We start from the raw sequence: 17,454 nt of genomic DNA, 5'->3' as shown, positions 1-17,454 counted from the left end.
CTGACCTGGCTGAGTGGCATGGAGCATTGGCCTGTTGGAAAAACCAATCCTCAGATTTGGGGAACATAGAGCAGAAGGAAGTAAATTGTCTTCCAGGATAACCTTGTTGGTGGATTGACTGGATTGATTCATGTGTTGCTTGTTGATTCCAGCCACACTTAAGCAGCCCCAAATCATCGCTGATCCTCCTGCAAATTTCACTGTGGTGTGAGACACTGTGGTTAAGCCTCTCCAGGTTTCTGTTTTGCCATTAGACATCTAGCTACTGGTCAAAAACTGAAAACTGGTCTTATCAGAGAGAATGACCTTAATTCATGATCCAGTCCTCAGGGTCTTTTTCAAACTTCAGCCTGGATCTCTGAATGAAGGGCTTTTTTTTTCAACTTTGCTTGACTTTTCTCCTCATCTCTTCTGATATGGCCAATAATTATGTTTTAATTCTTTTTGAGGTAGCCTACTGACACTGCTTTTGCAATCCAGCTGGCCCTTTTGCAAGACCATAGTGATAACCATAATAGTGTTCTTTAAAAACAAACAAACAAACAAACAAACAAAAAAACATTTCCTAGTTAAAGAAGGTTTGGTTCACGTGGTTCGCTGCGTCAAATAAATGGATTTGAAGTGGAATAGAATGGTTGGCATACATGTAGAGCTGCTGGTCGAAGAAAAGAATCGAAGTGGTCTCTTCATTTTTTCCAGAGCTGTGGGTCTCAAAGGACGCAAGAAGATCTCAAGAAGGCTGGAGTTCATATTTGAGATAAAAGCATTAATGAAGCTGTCAAGTGGAGCAGGCAGTAGATTTTTCTTCGATTTGATAAGACGCATGATCCAGGCTGTCCTCCCGTTCCGCGACAGGAGGGGGCGGTAGTGAGAGTACCTCCAGCTCCCAGCCGCGGCTTTACCTCCGGGAGGAAGAACCAGGGAAGAACCAAGAACGCTAGCGTCATACAAGTATGGTTAGCATCAGTGTAGGCTCGTGCTGCTGCAGCTAAGTCAACTTATTATACAATTATTTCCAGTTAAAACATGTCAATTCCTAGTTGGTAACTAGGTTAAGTAGCTGTCGCGTAGGTTAGCGGTAACAACAGTAGTTAACTGGTTAAGAGAGCAGAGCCAGGCTCATTGTTACCTTAGCTAGCTTCTGATGTGCTAGCTAACGCTAACGTTAAAGCCTAGCGTCAACAGTAAGAGGGAGCGATTCATATCCAAAGCGACACAATAACACATCGAGGTAAGGTCCGTGATTCTATGACTGTTATCTAGAGTACATGAAATTAAGAAACGGTCTGACTGACGATGCATTAACTAACCCCGTTGCAAACTACCGACACTTTCCCGAGTCTACTGTGGAAGTTGGTGTTACCAGCCAGAATGTAGCTTTCTTAAAGGTTAAGTGAGATCAGTGGGGTCTTTTGTAGTGAAGATGTTGGTCTCATGTGTGCAAGTATTCAGTGTGTGGTGTATCTCAGCAGATGGAGACACTGTTGTTGGTCTTTGATTAATGTTTCTGATTAGCAGCATGGCGCTCAAGTCAGGAGAGGAGCGTCTGAAGGAGATGGAGGCTGAGATGGCTCTGTGAGTACCACTGTTTCACACACTGCTTCACAAACCAATTCACCCTCTGCTTCACACTCTGCTCCACACTGCTTCATGCACGGCTTCACACACTGCTTCACCCTCTGCTCCAAACACCGCTTCACATACTGCTTCACCCTCTGCTCCAAACACTGCTTCACACACTGCTTCACCCTCTGCTCCAAACACCGCTTCACACACTGCTTCACCCTCTGCTCCAAACATCACTCCACACACTGCTTCACCCTCTGCTCCAAACACCGCTTCACACACTGCTTCACCCCCTGCTCCAAACACCGCTTCACCCTCTGCTCCAAACACCGCTTCACCCTCTGCTCCAAACACCGCTTCACACACTGCTTCATCCACTGCTCACACACACGGCTTCAACCACTGCTTCATCTGCTGCTTCATCTGCTCCTTCACATCCTACTTCACACACTGCTACACCCTCTGCTTCACCCTTTGCCTCACCCACTGCTTCATCCACCGCTTCACCCACTGCTCGCACACTGCTTCACACGTTGCCTCACACACTGCTACACCCTCTGCTTCACACACTACTTCACAAGTGTAAAAAAAAATGTTGATGTTGCAGAAGTATTGGTGAAATGATACAAAAGTATGACCGATAATTATGTTGTAAATTGGAGTATATGTGTTTTTAAGCTTGCGCCACTGTAGCGTTTTCTGCAGTTGGACTTGAAGTGGACCTCTGTACAGCTCCACCTGACTTTGTGGATTAACTGCATGCAGCTTTCATTCACTTCTATTCTCTTTTCAACACAAAAGGCAATTAACTCATTGAGTGCCAGCCAGGAAAGTGGCTTTTGCTAGCTTTTCTGGCCATTTTGAGTCATCTTTCAAGACCCACAGAATATTTTTTTAAAAGACTCTGAAAACACCAAATAGCTCAAATGAAAGAAAATCTTTTTCTCTTTTTCGTCATGGAAAAAACTGCTGTTTGCACCTTGTTCCATTCTTGATTTATCTGAAGTTGAATAAAGGCTAGTTTCACCAAAAAGACCACTTTTTTTCTAGAAAGCTGAGAAAAATGCATTTTTGTGAAAGGGAGTCTGTCAAGCAAAACAGTGATTTGAATGTTATAATTTTGCCTTCAATGACATAAAAGACATCTGAAAATTGTATAACAAATGTGTGTAAATATGCAAAGTACAGGACAATGCAACAAATTATGGCCCCAGTTCAGAGAGAGAAAACCCACAAAGTAGAACCAGAATCCCTTAGTTCATTATTCCTGCCTGCAGTATGCGGGCGACCATGCCTGCTTTGAACACTATTGTGTACTTTTTCAAAGTAAACACTTTGGACCCCGTGGCACCTGAGAGCGCCCCCCGGTGCCAGCTGCCAAAAACACACTTGGACGTATATATACGTCAATGGCACTCAATGAGTTAAGGCTCAGCTTTTCTTTGAATGTCATTCTTTGTTCTCTCTTAATGTTTTTTTTTTGTTTTATACATAAATAAAAAAATGATGGTCTCTTTAGCTCAGGTAAAACAACCCAGAAGGGGATCAAGTAGGAAACTGACGGAAAACTGTAAATGTTGTGGTCTATTAATGGCAGTCTATTTCTGTACCTGTCTTGCTTTAGGTTTGAGCAGGAGGTTCTTGGTGGCCCAGTACCAGTGTCAGGAAGCCCACCTGTTATGGAGGCAGTACCTGTGGCCCTCTCTGTCCCTGCAATTCCAGTAGTGCGACCCATTATCGGTACCAACACCTACAGACAGGTTTGTACTATTCTAGTCATATCTAAATTGAAATGTACAATCAAATACTAACATTTACTAATACTAACAGCTGTGCTTCTTTGTCTTCATAGCAAAAAAATTCTAAAATTTAGGTACTGATGGAGGAAATATGTTGAAATTGACTTTTCTATTCTTTGTGCACAGCATTCACCCTGCCTCTTATAGCTCTTACCTTTTGTTATCTTTTTTCCTCTCTCAGGTCCAGCAGACATTAGAAGCCAGAGCTGCTAGTTTTGTTGGTCCTCCACCCCCCATCTATGCTGGACCAGGTGAACATAAACTCTCACACATATTCAATTCGTAGGGTTTTGCAGGAATATACTTGAAGGCCCAGTGTGCAGTGTTTAGGGGAAATTATTAGCAGAAATGGAATAGAATACAATTACGTTTTCCGTAGTGTCAAATTACCCGAAAAAAAATAATCCTTGTATTTTCATTACCTTAGAAGCCACATTTAGACGAGAACGGCCCTACTGCAAACAGAAAAGTCTTTCCTTTTGAGTTTTAAAATAATCTGTGTTCATATGATAAAATCGTGAAAACATGCCAGGCCAGTAGTTAGTGGTGTAACCTGCACACAGAGGCGTTCCTCTACAGAGCGCTGAGTACAAACAAACAAGATCATGGTGAATGCACACTTGAGAACCAACAGCGTTCATAATCTCAGCAGAATCAGCAGCACAAACACAGCTCGGTAGTCTGCCATTGTTGTTATTGTTGTCCTTCTACTTGTGCATGGCTATTTGTCTGACATGTAATGTGTCACTGTTCTCACAGTATCTGCATATTGCCAGTTTACATGTCAACAGGAAGGGTGGCGTTTTCAAAAAAATTACACTCTGGAACCCGGTTTCAAAAGTTTGTGTTTTCAGACTCCCAAAACACTGTTGCCATGTGAACGAAAGGCCAAACTGCACCAAATGTTAAACGTTTCACGCAAGAACCTTTGCTGTGTAAACAGCCCCAGAATTAGCCGTTAATTTCTCCATAGGGAGCAGGTCCTCATCTGCAGAGATGTATCATGTTGCACTGTCATGTTTCTACAGTAGTACAGAGCAAACAAACCAAAATCTGGCTCTAGAGAAGGACATATGTGTTTTCACGTAGGCCACCATAGTTCGTAGCCCCTCCACATTCACCAAACAGCGTTTCAAAAACACTGATTTTAAATGTTAAACATGTTTTTTTTAGTCTTTTTTTTATCAGATTCAACACCAAAACTCAGTAACAGAGGGGAAGATATTTAGTCAAATACCAAAATGGTGACAGTAATCTGTAAACTGCACTGATTATAGAGATCCTCTGTGCTTCTGGGGGAAGATGTGTGTGAAGCATCAACAACTGTAACTTCTTTGCAGCAGCATCCATATTTGAAGCGAGTCTACTGTCATGGCTATGAGTCTGGACAGATATTAACTGTAACTAGAATGGTTTGCAGAGGTATACAGCCATGAGGCAGCAATTCTAGTTGATTTTTGTTTTAAAAGATTGTACTTCATTGTCCTTTTTTTTTCAAGACTAGCATCTTTAATAAAGGGGATTGTATTTTGAGGTGCTATATGTAACTGTCAGAGGCAGGGCATATTAAAGCCTCAGTCCCACTACACAAAAATCCCACAAACACCCGCTAACATCTGGCTTCTTAATTTAATGAAAATGTATACAGTTGACATTCAAACCTGGGTCAAATTACAAATCACCTCGGCGTTGATTGAACACCTGAGTGAAAGCGTTGATTTCATCTCCTTAACTGGCGAAATTCAAAGATGATCCATCATTAATTAATGTATGTTGCCGTCTAAGCAGCACTAAAACATCAGTCCAAATGAGTCTGCAGTTAAGTTTGAAAGATAGACTAAGTGATATATATGTGTGTGTGTGTGTGTGTGTGTGTGTGTATATAAGAAACAACTGGAAAGTTTTCACAGACCTTTGTTCCTGATGCTAACTACTGTTTACCTGCTCTTCTTTTGATGTCAATTGGACAGCGCAAAATGGCCACAGACAGACAGACAGACAGACTTGTCTGCTACTAGCAATGGGAAAACAGACTATAGCCTATTTCTAGTGTTCACAGGCTTATTCTGGCAGGAGAACCCATTCTACTGTCATGTGCCTTTCAGTTTTACTCACACTCACTTTGTGATTTATGTCTGTCCCAGTCCCTCCAGTGCGTCCTCCCATGCTGAGACCAGCCTTTGTCCCCCATATCCTGCAGCGACCTGGTAAGGTTACTACCAGGGAAGCATGTTTGCTTGAAAGACTTTCAGCAGAAATGCTAGAAGTGATTATTAATTATTGATAATCAGTAAATCTAGCCCACAAGGAAATAATATTTTCATGTAAACTAGCTTTGAGTTTGTTAAATGATTGAATTAACAAAGCAATGGCTGATAAAAGTTACTTTCATCAAGTTATTAGTTACACCATACTTTCTTTTTGTGCATCCATTTTTTAAAAATGTTTCTAAGTAATTTTTTTAACCAAAAACACTTAATTCTCTCAAATTTTGGCCACAAATTTGTTTAAATATGAGCGTTATTGTGACCATCCCAAGGTACACCTGAGCACCTGCTGTTTAATCAGCATTTTGATGATTAATACCCATCAGGTGAGGCAGGTCTTTAACTTAAACCTGTGAAAAATGGAAGCAAAACCAATTTCTGTATTAATATATATTTTCAGTATTTATTATTCTCCTAACACTGTGTTGACAGTTGGTCAGAGGCTGCCAATGATGCGCGGCCCTCCAATAGCACCTCCTCTGCCCCGGCCTCCTCCACCACCTCCCATGATGCTCCCTCCTTCTCTGCAGGGCCAGGCACCTCAGAGTGCCTCTCAGCCCATCCAGCACATGGCTGCAGCAACTCAGGTCAGATGGTGTTGACATGGCGTCCACCTACTGTACCGGGGAGATTTTTCACCACAGTATAGCTTTATGTCTTATTGTAATATTGTCTACTGTAATCTATCTTGTATCTTAAGTTCTTGCGTCTCTGTGTCTGTTGGTGTATCCCAGGTCAATGATATGGTCTCAATGGTGTCAGCCCCACCCACAAGACAGGTAGCCACGCCCCCAATCAAACCGACACCGTCAATCATCCAGGCAGCACCAACCGTATACTCCTCCCCTCCTGCCCCTGTTGGACATAAAAGAATTGATGTCCGAGCTCAGAGACAGGCCAGAATGGTAATATGATTGATACCTTACAAAAGAGTGTCTCTGCGTGCTGCTACAAATTTTTTGAGAGCAAGCTGCTTGTCTGTCTCTTTGTATTATTTCATATTTTGCTTGTGTTGCCTGAATGTATGTGTTTGAACAGTAGAGACTGCATCACTCCATGCACAGAGAGGGCTGCTTCTGTATTCTGATGTGTTTTTAAACTCTGGTGTGTATTAATGTGGGTATGTGTGTCACTGAATGTGATACAGTATCCAGGCTGCGGCTGTTGTACCATGAGGTTGCCCTCTCATGAAGCCAGTCTGAGTGTCTGTGACGTGGATCTTTCAGGAGGAACTTGCAGCGCGGGTTGCAGAGCAGCAAGCAGCAGTGATGGCAGCAGGTCTGCTGGATAAGAAGGAGAGCGAAGACAGCAGCACCGTCATTGGACCCAGCATGCCTGAGCCTGAGCCCCCCCACACTGAGGTACATTTCAAATCAGATGTCTGCTTTCCAATGTTAACTCTGAAACTCTCTGGATTTTTTTAATACTATGGAAAGGATTTAGTGCACTATATAGCCCAGAGTTCGTGGATACAAACATTGTAGCCATATGTGATAATTAAAGAACCCAACTAAGTGGATGGCAGTGGATAATATTATGATATTGGCAGTGGATAATATTATGATATTATTTAGGTTTAGCATTCAGTTATGATATCAAATCAAATCAAACTTTATTTATAGAGCACTTTTCATACATTTAATGTAGCACAAAGGGCTTCATAGCAAAACATCAAAACATAAAACAACTTCTATACATATAATCCAACCCCCCTTCCCAGCCAGATAAAATAAAACAAATCTGAGATAAAATATACGTGATCAAAAATTAGCTCAAACATACAGTTTAACAACCTAAGAATCTTAATAATATAAATAAATAAATATAAAATATAAATAAATGAATGTGTTTGTAGATTAATAGAATAAATAAGTAAATAAATAATTTTAGAAAAGAATACAGATTAACTTAAAGCTAGACTAAAAAGGAGGGTCTTGAGCCTGCGTTTAAAAATATGAACACTTTCTGCAGCCCTCGGGTCCTGTGGCAGGCTGTTCCACAGATGGGGGCCATAATACTGAAACGATGCCTCACCGTGGGTTTTTGTTTTTTGAATTAGAGGCCGGTACCGGAGGACCTCAGGGTTCCCGAGGGTGCATATGATAAAGTCTGATAAATAAGAAGGCCCAAGACCATTAAGATGTTTATAGACCAATAAAAGTACCTTAAAATCAATCCTGAAACACACAGGGAGCCAATGCAGTGATTTTAAAACAGTCGTAATGTGTGTTCTCTTTCTGGTCCTCGTCAGCACATTTCCTGCTAAATTCTGGATTAGTTGTAGCCGAGTAATGTTCTTTTTAGGAAGACCAGAGAGTAGAGCATTGCAGTAGTAAATACGACTAGAGATAAAAGCATGCATCAGCGTTTCTGTGTTTGCTTGGGAGAGAAACCAGCGGACTCTGGCAATATTTTTGAGATGGTAAAATGCCGTTTTTGTTATGTTTTTAATGTGTGGAATAAAACCAAACTCACAGTCAAAGATGACCCCCAGGTTTTTTACTTGTTGTGACGCTTTTAAAAACAATGTCTGTATTTTTGTTAGAAGTTTCTCTCTCTGAGTTTCAGGACCAATAATTAAAACTTCAGTTTTGTCCTGGTTGAGCTGCAAGAAGTCAAGTCAAGTCAAGTCAATTTTATTTATAGAGCCCATTATCACAAAACATGGTTTGCCTCAGAGGGCTTTACAGTGTACAACATCCCTCTGCCCTAGGACCAGGGGTCGGCAACCTTTACTATCAAAAGAGCCATTTCTGGCCCAAAACAAAAAAAAAATCTGTCTGGAGCCGCAGGTAACATAACACATATAGTCAAACTAGCCTATCAATATTATTAATGGGTCTACATGATCATTCCTTAATATGTTTTACCACTATTTATTATTTTTTCTTTACATTAACTTTGCAGTGTTGGTGGTAAAAATTAAAAGATCAATCCATGCACTGTTAATATTATCTCTATGCACTAATAACTTCTCCATTTTCCTCTGAGACTTCTCCTATCTTGGATTTGGAATCCATAGCTAGACAGGCCTTTTTGATCCAGGACCGCCCACCATTTTTGAAATTTGGCAAAATTTAGCAGAAAAGACACCAAGGTCACAGAAATATGATGCATATTTTAGTTAATGAAATACATTTTCATATTCTGTGTACAGGCTACATATTTTTTGCAATTTTTGCAAAAAATGAATGAAAATTTAAAAAAAATAATCGCAATTCTTTTCCATATAATTTTTAGTCAGAGATACAGGAGCCACTGGAGATGGGCAAAACAGCCGCATGTGGCTCTAGAGCCTCACGTTTCCTACCCCTGCCTTAGACTCTCACATCACCCAAGGAAAAACTGCCATCCAGAACCTAATGTCTAAAATGCAGTTAAAAAGGGCATCGAGTGGTCCTGGGTCATCAGGAGACATGGAGATATAGTATAGCTGTGTATCATCAGCATAACTGTGAAAGTTGATGCTGTGCCTCCTGATGATGTTCCCAAGTGGGAGCATGTAAAGATTAAAAAGTGTGGGGCCCAAAATTGAGCCTTGGGGCACACCACAGTTTATTTTCATAGTTCTTCAAGGAGCAGGTACCCATACTAACTAAAAATTCTCTATCTGTGAGATAGGGGGAAAGCCAGTTAAAAACAGTACCAGAGAGGCCGACCAGGTTGTGGAGTCTGTTTAAAAGAATTTGCTCATCTACTGTGTTGAAAGCCGCACTTAGATCCAGTAGCACCAGGACAGAAGGTTTCTTCATGTCCATGTCACACCTGAAATCATTTATGATCTTTAATAGGGCTATTTCTGTACTGTGGCTCATCCTAAAAATGGATATTTTTCTAAAATATTGTATTTGTTTAGAAATCATTTAGCTGAATAAAAACAAGTTTTCCTTAAATTTTGCTTAAAAATGGTAAGTTGGATACTGGTCTGTAGTTATCAAGAATGTTAGCATCTAAGTTGCTCTACTTCAGAAGGGGCTTGACCACTGCAGTCTTAAAGGCAGTTGGGAAGACATACGTCTGAAGAGAGCAATTCATGATGTTTAAAATTTCATCTTCAAAGAATCCATAAAATGTTTTAAAAAGTGAACTGAGAATGGGGTCTAAAAAGCAGTTTGTAAGATTTACTTGGGAGAAAACTCTACCAAGCATTTCAGCATCAACCAGGACAAAACTCTTCAGTGTTTCCTCATATAAAAGCAAAGATTCAGGTGTGTTAAAAGCCATATTCTGATATGGTAACAAATCTGATCTATTTTTTTCAATTTCACCTCTGAAGTGGTCTGCAAAGTCCTCAAAAAGGGAGTCTGTTGACATTCCGCTGAACTTATTATAATCAGGGTTAATAAGGTGATTGATAGTAGAGAAGAGGATTTTTGGATTGTGCTTATGGTCTGTGATGGGTTTAGAGAAGTGAGCCTTTCTGGAATTTTTGACTGCATTATTGTAAATTTTTAGTTGCTCACGGAGGACTTGGTAATTTATTGACGGTTTGTTTTTTCTCCATTTCCTTTCTGCTGTCCTGCAGTGTTTTTTTTAATTGTTTTATTTTTTCATTTCTCCATGAAAGTATAGGATTTCTTGTCACCTTCCTCGTTTTTAGTGGGGCGACGGAGTCAAGAGTCGACTTTAATTTCCGGTAAAAATTCTCAACGATAAAATCACACAAGGAAGGTAAAATGTCAACAGGAATGTCATGTAAAACCTAAATAAAATTTACAGCCACTTCAGAAGTAAGATAGTGTTTCCTCACAGTGTGCGCCGAAGCGTCCCGCTGAATAAAACCAGTGATGTTAAAAAAGATACAGAAATGGTCAAACAATGCCAAGTCAACAACAGAGGACACACTGGTGGACAGGCCGGAGGTTATGACAACATCCAGACTGTGTCCTCTCTTGTGAGTGGGTTCAGTGATGTGTTGAATAAAATCCATGCAGTTAAGCAGGTTTAAAAACTCGGAGGCGATGGAGTCTGACTGATTATCAATGTGTAAGTTAAAATCACCAGAGATAATGATTTTATTGTAAGAGGTGTGGATAATTGAAAGTAAATCTGAGAATCTACATGAGAATTGAATCTGCCTCTAATGATGTCTTCTCCTACCAAATTTCTCTGCTTCGAAATTCTGTTAAACAGGGTTTAGAAAATTCAGAATTTTCTCTAAGCAGGTGTTACGTTGTCATATCTAACCTTGCTGGAAGAGACTGCAGTCTGTGTTCAGCAGAGAGTGAAATGTTTGAACATGTCAACAAGAGAGAGGAGTGGCTGATCAGCTGTTTCTGACTGTCATTACATTCACAGACGCTTACTGAGGGTCAGACACTGGTGTGTCAGGGCCATAATATGAATGCAAAAACAACTTTAGTGCTTTCTCAGGCACCCCATGTACAGAGGCTGTGTCCTCTCCACTGTGGCCGCAGGTTCGATTCCAGTTCAGTTCAACCCCTTTGCTGCATGTCGCCCCCTCTCTCTCTCTCCCCCTTTCACGCAAAGTCTTTCCTATACATTAAAGGCATAAAAGCCCAAAAGAATAATCAAAAAAAAAAAAAAAGATTTTGATCAACCAACACATGCACAGTCGTAAGAACTAAATTAACTTGTGCACACATGTCATGAATCTGACGGTAGTTTTGCAAGTGCACTTATTTTACGTGTAGGGTACGAACGTCTCTACATACATATTAGTAAATGAGGCCCATTGCCCCTAGCTATACTGTGTAAGGTAGACAAAAAGACAAAAGATAGACATTTTTCTGCAGAGTAAGTCTGAAAATTTGAAAACCACAAAAATAACAACCAAAAGTAACGTTGGCAGACTTCCACCATAAACACTGGATACATTGAGACAGTGTGGAAGCCCCAGTCTTCAGTTCTTTGTCTGCACCCACTCCACTGCAAATGTCTGAGGTCACTCAACACACTATGCCTGAGCAAGCAAGTTTCACTGAAACTGCATTGCATGATAAATGTTTTATTTAACAGCCCTTGAAAAGTTGCTTTGCATATTTTAAAATCCTTTGTATTAAGATTGTGATTGTGATCCATAGAGAAAGGTTGAGCTCTGTGGCATTGCAGCAAGAAAGAAATCTAGAGAGGGTTGTTAACGAAGCTGAAATATAATGTGGATGCTAATTATACGCAGGCTCCAGGACACTAATTGCTCCATTAGTCCATTCATAAACATGAAAACATAGTGTTCAAATATTATCACTTTGCCATTTTATTTATTACTGATTCAATACAAGATGGATTTGGTGCTGTGATGCTGTTAGTACTTTTTTATGAATTTGCCAGAACATGTTGCATTCTAGAGAAGCCTTTGTTGTGACCAGTTCAAGGCACATCTGTGGAGTGGTCCAGGGTTGTGAGGCTGGTTGGATGTACTACCAATTTTCTGGGAAAAGACACTGGAGATGTCTTATGGTAGTGAAATTAACATTTTGGTCATGTGCAACAGCTCTGGTGGACATTACTGCAGTCAGAATCCCAGTGGCATCTGAGGCATGGTGTTGTGATCAAACTGCACATTTTAGAATGTCCTTTTATTGTGACCAAGACACACGTGTAGTTATGATGCTGCTTACTCAGCATTTTGATATGCCACACCTGTGAAGTGGATTATCTTAAAAAAAGAAGTGCTCACTGACATTGAGTTTAACAAATTTGCAATCAAAATTTGAGAAAAAACAGAAGATATTATTCAATGTACTTTTCATCTAAAAGATGTCTATCAGGGATATATAGGTGGAGATTTCTGATGGTGTGTGTATATGTGTGTTGGTGTTCCAGCCTGTGGAAAGTGCTTCAGAGGACAAAAAGAGAGCGAAGGTGGAGAAGGTGAAGAAGTGTATCCGTACTGCAGCAGGAACCACGTGGGAGGACGCCAGTCTGTTGGATTGGGATTCAGGTACACACTGCCGCAGGGACAGAAGGACTCTGAAAAGGGTTCAGTGAAAACAGCCTTAGACACCTGATGAACATGACAATGATGTCAGATAGCAGACATATATTTGAGAACTAAAGCTCTATTTGATTCTCGTTTTGTTGCAGATGATTTCCGAATATTCTGCGGTGATCTTGGTAATGAGGTGAATGATGACATACTGGCCAGAGCCTTCAGCAGATACCCGTCTTTCCTCAAAGCTAAGGTTTGCGTGTTACCCTCTCTGAGAACTTGGAGACAAACTCTACAGCCTTGATCTCTGTAGTTTTTCAGCTCTGAGAACATCTTACTCACCAGTCACACAACTTACATGTATATATTTACGTGAAGAGTTATACTGTCTGTTGTAGAGATCTGTCATGATATCATCCAGAGGCCTATACTACGAAACAGGCTTTGGAGTTAGCGAGGTAACATAAGGGTTAACTTTTCAGTACCACAAAGCTGGATCATTTTTTTGCACAGTGAATCACCATGGTAACCTTTGCTGAACTGCTAACCTGCTGCAGACAGTGTTAACTTCTGTGGATCAGATCACAACCTGTCAAACCTGACCATCAAGCAATCAGATCGCTGAAAAAAATTGTCCCCACAGTGATATCTGAATGTGTCTGATTTTATGCTCTGATTCTTCTCTGCAGCTCAGAATAACACCAGACACCTGTGTGATGGGAACTTGAAATAAAAACCAAAGATTATATTTTATTAGAAATATAACCCAGACTGTTAATTGGACTCCTGTTATTATAAATGCAACTACTACTTTTCCACTTTTCACTTTTGTGGGAGAAACCTTCTGGCATCACTTTAAGTGTTTTATGTGGCATATTCAGAGGAGTTTCTTCATCATCTACCTAAATAGAGGGGAAAAAACATATATTATTGTCACTGTGTCATGTCATAGAATATGAGGCAGCATGCTTCGTTCATGGTTTGGTGTGAACGCACTTTTGGCTTGAGAGGAAATCCCTGAGCTGACTGGGCAAATTGATCCGAGTTAGTCAATCCCAGGTATCCAGACAGCATATGTTATGTTAGTTTAGCCTGACAACGAACATATCCTGGGTAGTTTAACTGGCTTCCTAGTACCTGTCTCAGGACACACATCCTGTAAAACATGTCTGAACTCAAGCTCTTCTTCATGGATTTTCCTGAGTTTCCAGCTCCATCTCGCAGTCTTTCTCAGTAACTGGAAACTTGGCTATTCAAGTCAGACTCAAATCAAGTGGCAAATTTGAGAACTTTGACTTTGTATTCGTGACTTGAGACTTTGACTTGGATTTGAGACAGGACTTTTTTTATGAGCTATTTACGTTTCTCTTGATATTGAGAAGTTTGTTTGTTTTTTTAACATTCGACATGACATGTTGCAGCAGGGGAGAACCCCCTGGTCTTGGTACCCACTTTAAGAAGTCTCTGTGGAGGACATAGTAAATAGTAAATGGACTGTACTTGTATAGCGCTTTTCTAGTCTTTTCGACTACTCAAAGTGCTTACACAGGATTTGTCACATTCACCCATTCACACACACATTCACACTGTAGTGGCAGAGGTTATTCTCTGTGCAAGGTGCCACCTACTAGATGTACCATTCATGAATGCGATGATGTAGTTCTGATGTAGTTCTGATGTAGCTCTGATGTAGCTCTGATGTAGCTCTGATGTAGCTCTGTACAGAGACAGCATGCTTCAGCATGTCCTTTTATTGGCTTCTGTGACTGAACTAATAACTCATTCAGTATAGATTGTCTTTCTCAACTACTGACACAGTGTCAGCTCGTCGTTCCATCACTACACACACAGCAGACACACACTGTAGGCTGTCATATTCTCAGGCTCTCTGATAACGGAGGATTTTGGACTGTAACAGTGCCTAAGCACTGCCCTTTCCTGCTCCTCTCTGAGTGTGACTTGACTAATGACTTGATTGACCTGAGCAATGACTTGACTTGACTGCTCACACAGTAACTTGGGACTTGCTTTAGGCTTGTGATCTTAGACTTGTGACTTCCACGTGTGTGACCTGTGGTGTCTGTAGCAGACAAGTAAAACCATCCCCTGAACTGTTGTCCTCAGGTGGTGAGAGACAAGCGTACAGGAAAGACTAAAGGCTATGGCTTCGTCAGCTTCAAGGATCCAAACGACTACGTGCGAGCCATGAGAGAGATGAACGGTCAGTCTGCAGACATGCTGCACCTTTTCACACATTTACACGCTTGTCTTTACATGTGCCTGCTTTTGATTTGGATTCATTCATATATTTTACACTCTGATGGTGCTGGATGTACAGCTTAAGCTAATGACTTTCAACCAGCATTAAAAACTATTGATTTAATAAATGTGGATTCTAAATATTTGAAACAGTTTTAATACTCATTTTCCACAGTATTGATGTGCCAGTCATTGTTTATGTCACCTACAGTCAACTCATTCACCAATGTATTCTGCACTTTTTCTTAAATTTGTTCCTAAGGAAAGAATTCACGAGGTGTTTTTAAACACCAGAATTGTTCAAATATAGCACCTTTCATACAAGAAATGCAGCCCAAAATGTTTTAGTGTAAATCAGAAAAGAATACATAGAATGCATCTTCAAATGGATCCAGTAACAGTAAGATAAAATAAGGATACAAATTTAGTGCACGGAATGCATAACATTAAATGAAAAATGAAATAAAATAAAATAAAACCCACTGATACTATTAATAAAATACGCATAAAAATAGAATATATAAATGCATAAAATCAAGGAAAAGATCTTAAAGATATGCAGTAGTATGCAAGTGCAAAGCAAAATGCAAAGCAGCTAAGTTAATCAATCTCAAGTCCTCCTAAATTTGACAGTGTGTGTCATTTGATCCTAATTGAACACCCTGTAAATCCCCCAAAAAGGCCATGACATTGCAGTGCTGTGTGCACCATTAGGCACCATTAGAGACTGGAGATGAAGAAAAGTTGAGAGATACATGGGATGCTAAAAATATATATTAATCAGCTAAAGAACTGCAAACGTATAACAGTAACACAGCTGTCAGGACTGAGGACTCTGTGTGTGTGTGTGTGTGTGTGTGTGTGTGTGTGTGTGTGTGTGTGTGTGTGTGTGTGTGTGTGTGTGTGTGTGTGTGTGTGTGTGTGTGTGTGTGTGTGTGTGTCGAACGAGGGGGAAAAACAGTGAACGTGGGCTCTTTTTTTTTTTCTAGTGTGATCAATCACTAATTTTAGATGGTGTGATTGCCATTTATATAACTGATGTGAATTTAAGTGTTACTGTAGTGTTTATTTTAAAAGACTGATTCTTTTTGTAAAATTACAAAATTTAAATATATATATTTATGTTATAATGATAAAAATATTATGGTAATATAAATCTTACAATATTATACAACTGTAGGATTTCAGAAAAAAGAGAGACTGCTCTTTTGTGCCTGTAGATTCTGGTCTGACCTTAGAACAAATCCCAAACAGAAAAAAGTGTTTGTCAAACTGTTGACTCAAGGGTTTAAAGAAGAAATTTCTTATTAAGAACAGTAGGTGAATGCTGTTCTCTGCTACTTACCAAAAAAAAACAAACGTTGTTGTCATGTTATGGCTTTGTTATATTTAATTCAATTTCAATTCTTTCTTGGCATTATGTTTTCAGCTTGTCTTTTTATTAAGCCCATTCTTGTGAATCTGATATCTTTTTTTAAAAAAAAAATTGGCACAATTGATCACTTGGATTCAGGGATGAACTGACTAGATTGTGGTGCTCAAAAATCAAAGGTGAAGGTCACAGTGACCTTGTCAGTCTAATCCTTGTGACCATCATATCCGAAAACATCTTGAGGTAATTTATCAAATTTGGCACAAACGTTCGAGTGAACTCAAGGATGAACTGATCAGATTTTTGTGGTCAAAGGTACAAGATAGATTTATTTGTCTTTTTTTTAAACATGGTGTAAGAGAAAAATATATTAAAAGTTGTCCCTAAATCCTGCTACATCAAAGGTCAAGGTCACAGTGACCTTACATTCATCTCATTCTTGTGAAAATGATATCTCAAGAACACTTCGAGGAAATTTCTTCAAATTTGACACAAAAAGTCACATGGACTCAAGGATGACGTGATTAGAATTTTGTGTTTAAAGGTCAAGGTCACTGACTTCCCATCCTTCTCACACTTGTGAATGCAATATCTGAAGATGGCCTCAAGGAAATTTTCTCAAATTTGGCACAAACTTCCACTTGGACTTAAGAATGAACTCATCAGAATCTAGTGGTTGAAGGTCAAAGATCATGGTGACCTCAAATATCAATAGGTATAATTGAATTAAAATTAGAAATTCCTCCTTCCATTTTTTTTGCCTTTGCCAGAGTGTAAATCTGACTCTGTTTCTAATGGCTTCCTCTCCTTTTGTCCCCCTCTCGCACTGTCTGAGCAGGGAAGTATGTCGGCAGTCGTCCAATCAAACTGAGGAAGAGCATGTGGAAGGACCGCAACCTGGAGGTGGTTCGCAAGAAACAGAAAGAGAAGAAGAAACTGGGCCTCAGATAGCATTTGTGTGAGTGGGACTGTGTGTTGTCCTCCCCTGTAGATAGACAGCAGCGTGTAAGAGCATGACTTATTCTGATCTGTCCAATCAGGAGATGTGCTGAGATTGTATGGCTGGTTAAGTTTTTTTTCTTCCTTAAATAAACCATAATTTCTTAGTTGATGTGGTCATTGTGAATTTTACTGGCTGTGTTCATCAGAATGCATTTAACATGCACTCAGTGATAGCTGTAGCCAGAGGCATTATGTTTTCAGGTTGTCTGTCTGTCTCAAAAACACGTTGAGGGAGTTTCTTCAAATTTGGCACAAACATTCCCTTGGACTCAAGGGTGAACAAATGGGATTTTCTTG

The 17,454-nt window shown here is 40.0% G+C and overlaps 1 protein-coding gene across 2 annotated transcripts; it reads left to right on the top strand.

Annotated features, from left to right (window-relative positions):
• Positions 1 to 937: 937 nt before the first annotated feature.
• On the top strand, positions 938 to 17,266 carry rbm42 (RNA binding motif protein 42). 2 transcript variants are annotated; one of them, XM_042490946.1, is made up of 12 exons: positions 938 to 1,231; positions 1,519 to 1,575; positions 3,191 to 3,326; positions 3,547 to 3,616; positions 5,510 to 5,572; positions 6,065 to 6,219; positions 6,367 to 6,537; positions 6,859 to 6,993; positions 12,419 to 12,536; positions 12,680 to 12,777; positions 14,649 to 14,745; positions 16,994 to 17,266. In XM_042490946.1, the coding sequence occupies exons 2-12, from the start codon at positions 1,520 to 1,522 to the stop codon at positions 17,104 to 17,106; spliced, it is 1,212 nt and encodes a 403-aa protein (XP_042346880.1). In that variant the 5' UTR covers positions 938 to 1,231; position 1,519; the 3' UTR covers positions 17,107 to 17,266. The 2 variants fall into 2 exon arrangements, with proteins under 2 accessions (XP_042346880.1, XP_042346881.1); XM_042490947.1 differs by having other exon boundaries at positions 1,516 to 1,575.
• The last annotated feature ends 188 nt before the right edge of the window (positions 17,267 to 17,454 follow it).

The sequence above is a fragment of the Plectropomus leopardus genome, chromosome 7 (assembly GCF_008729295.1).
Source record: "Plectropomus leopardus isolate mb chromosome 7, YSFRI_Pleo_2.0, whole genome shotgun sequence".
In the NCBI taxonomy this organism is placed as follows: Eukaryota; Metazoa; Chordata; class Actinopteri; order Perciformes; family Serranidae; genus Plectropomus; species Plectropomus leopardus.
The sequence above is the reverse complement of the archived record's forward strand: the minus strand, read 5'-3'. Positions and strand labels throughout refer to the sequence as shown.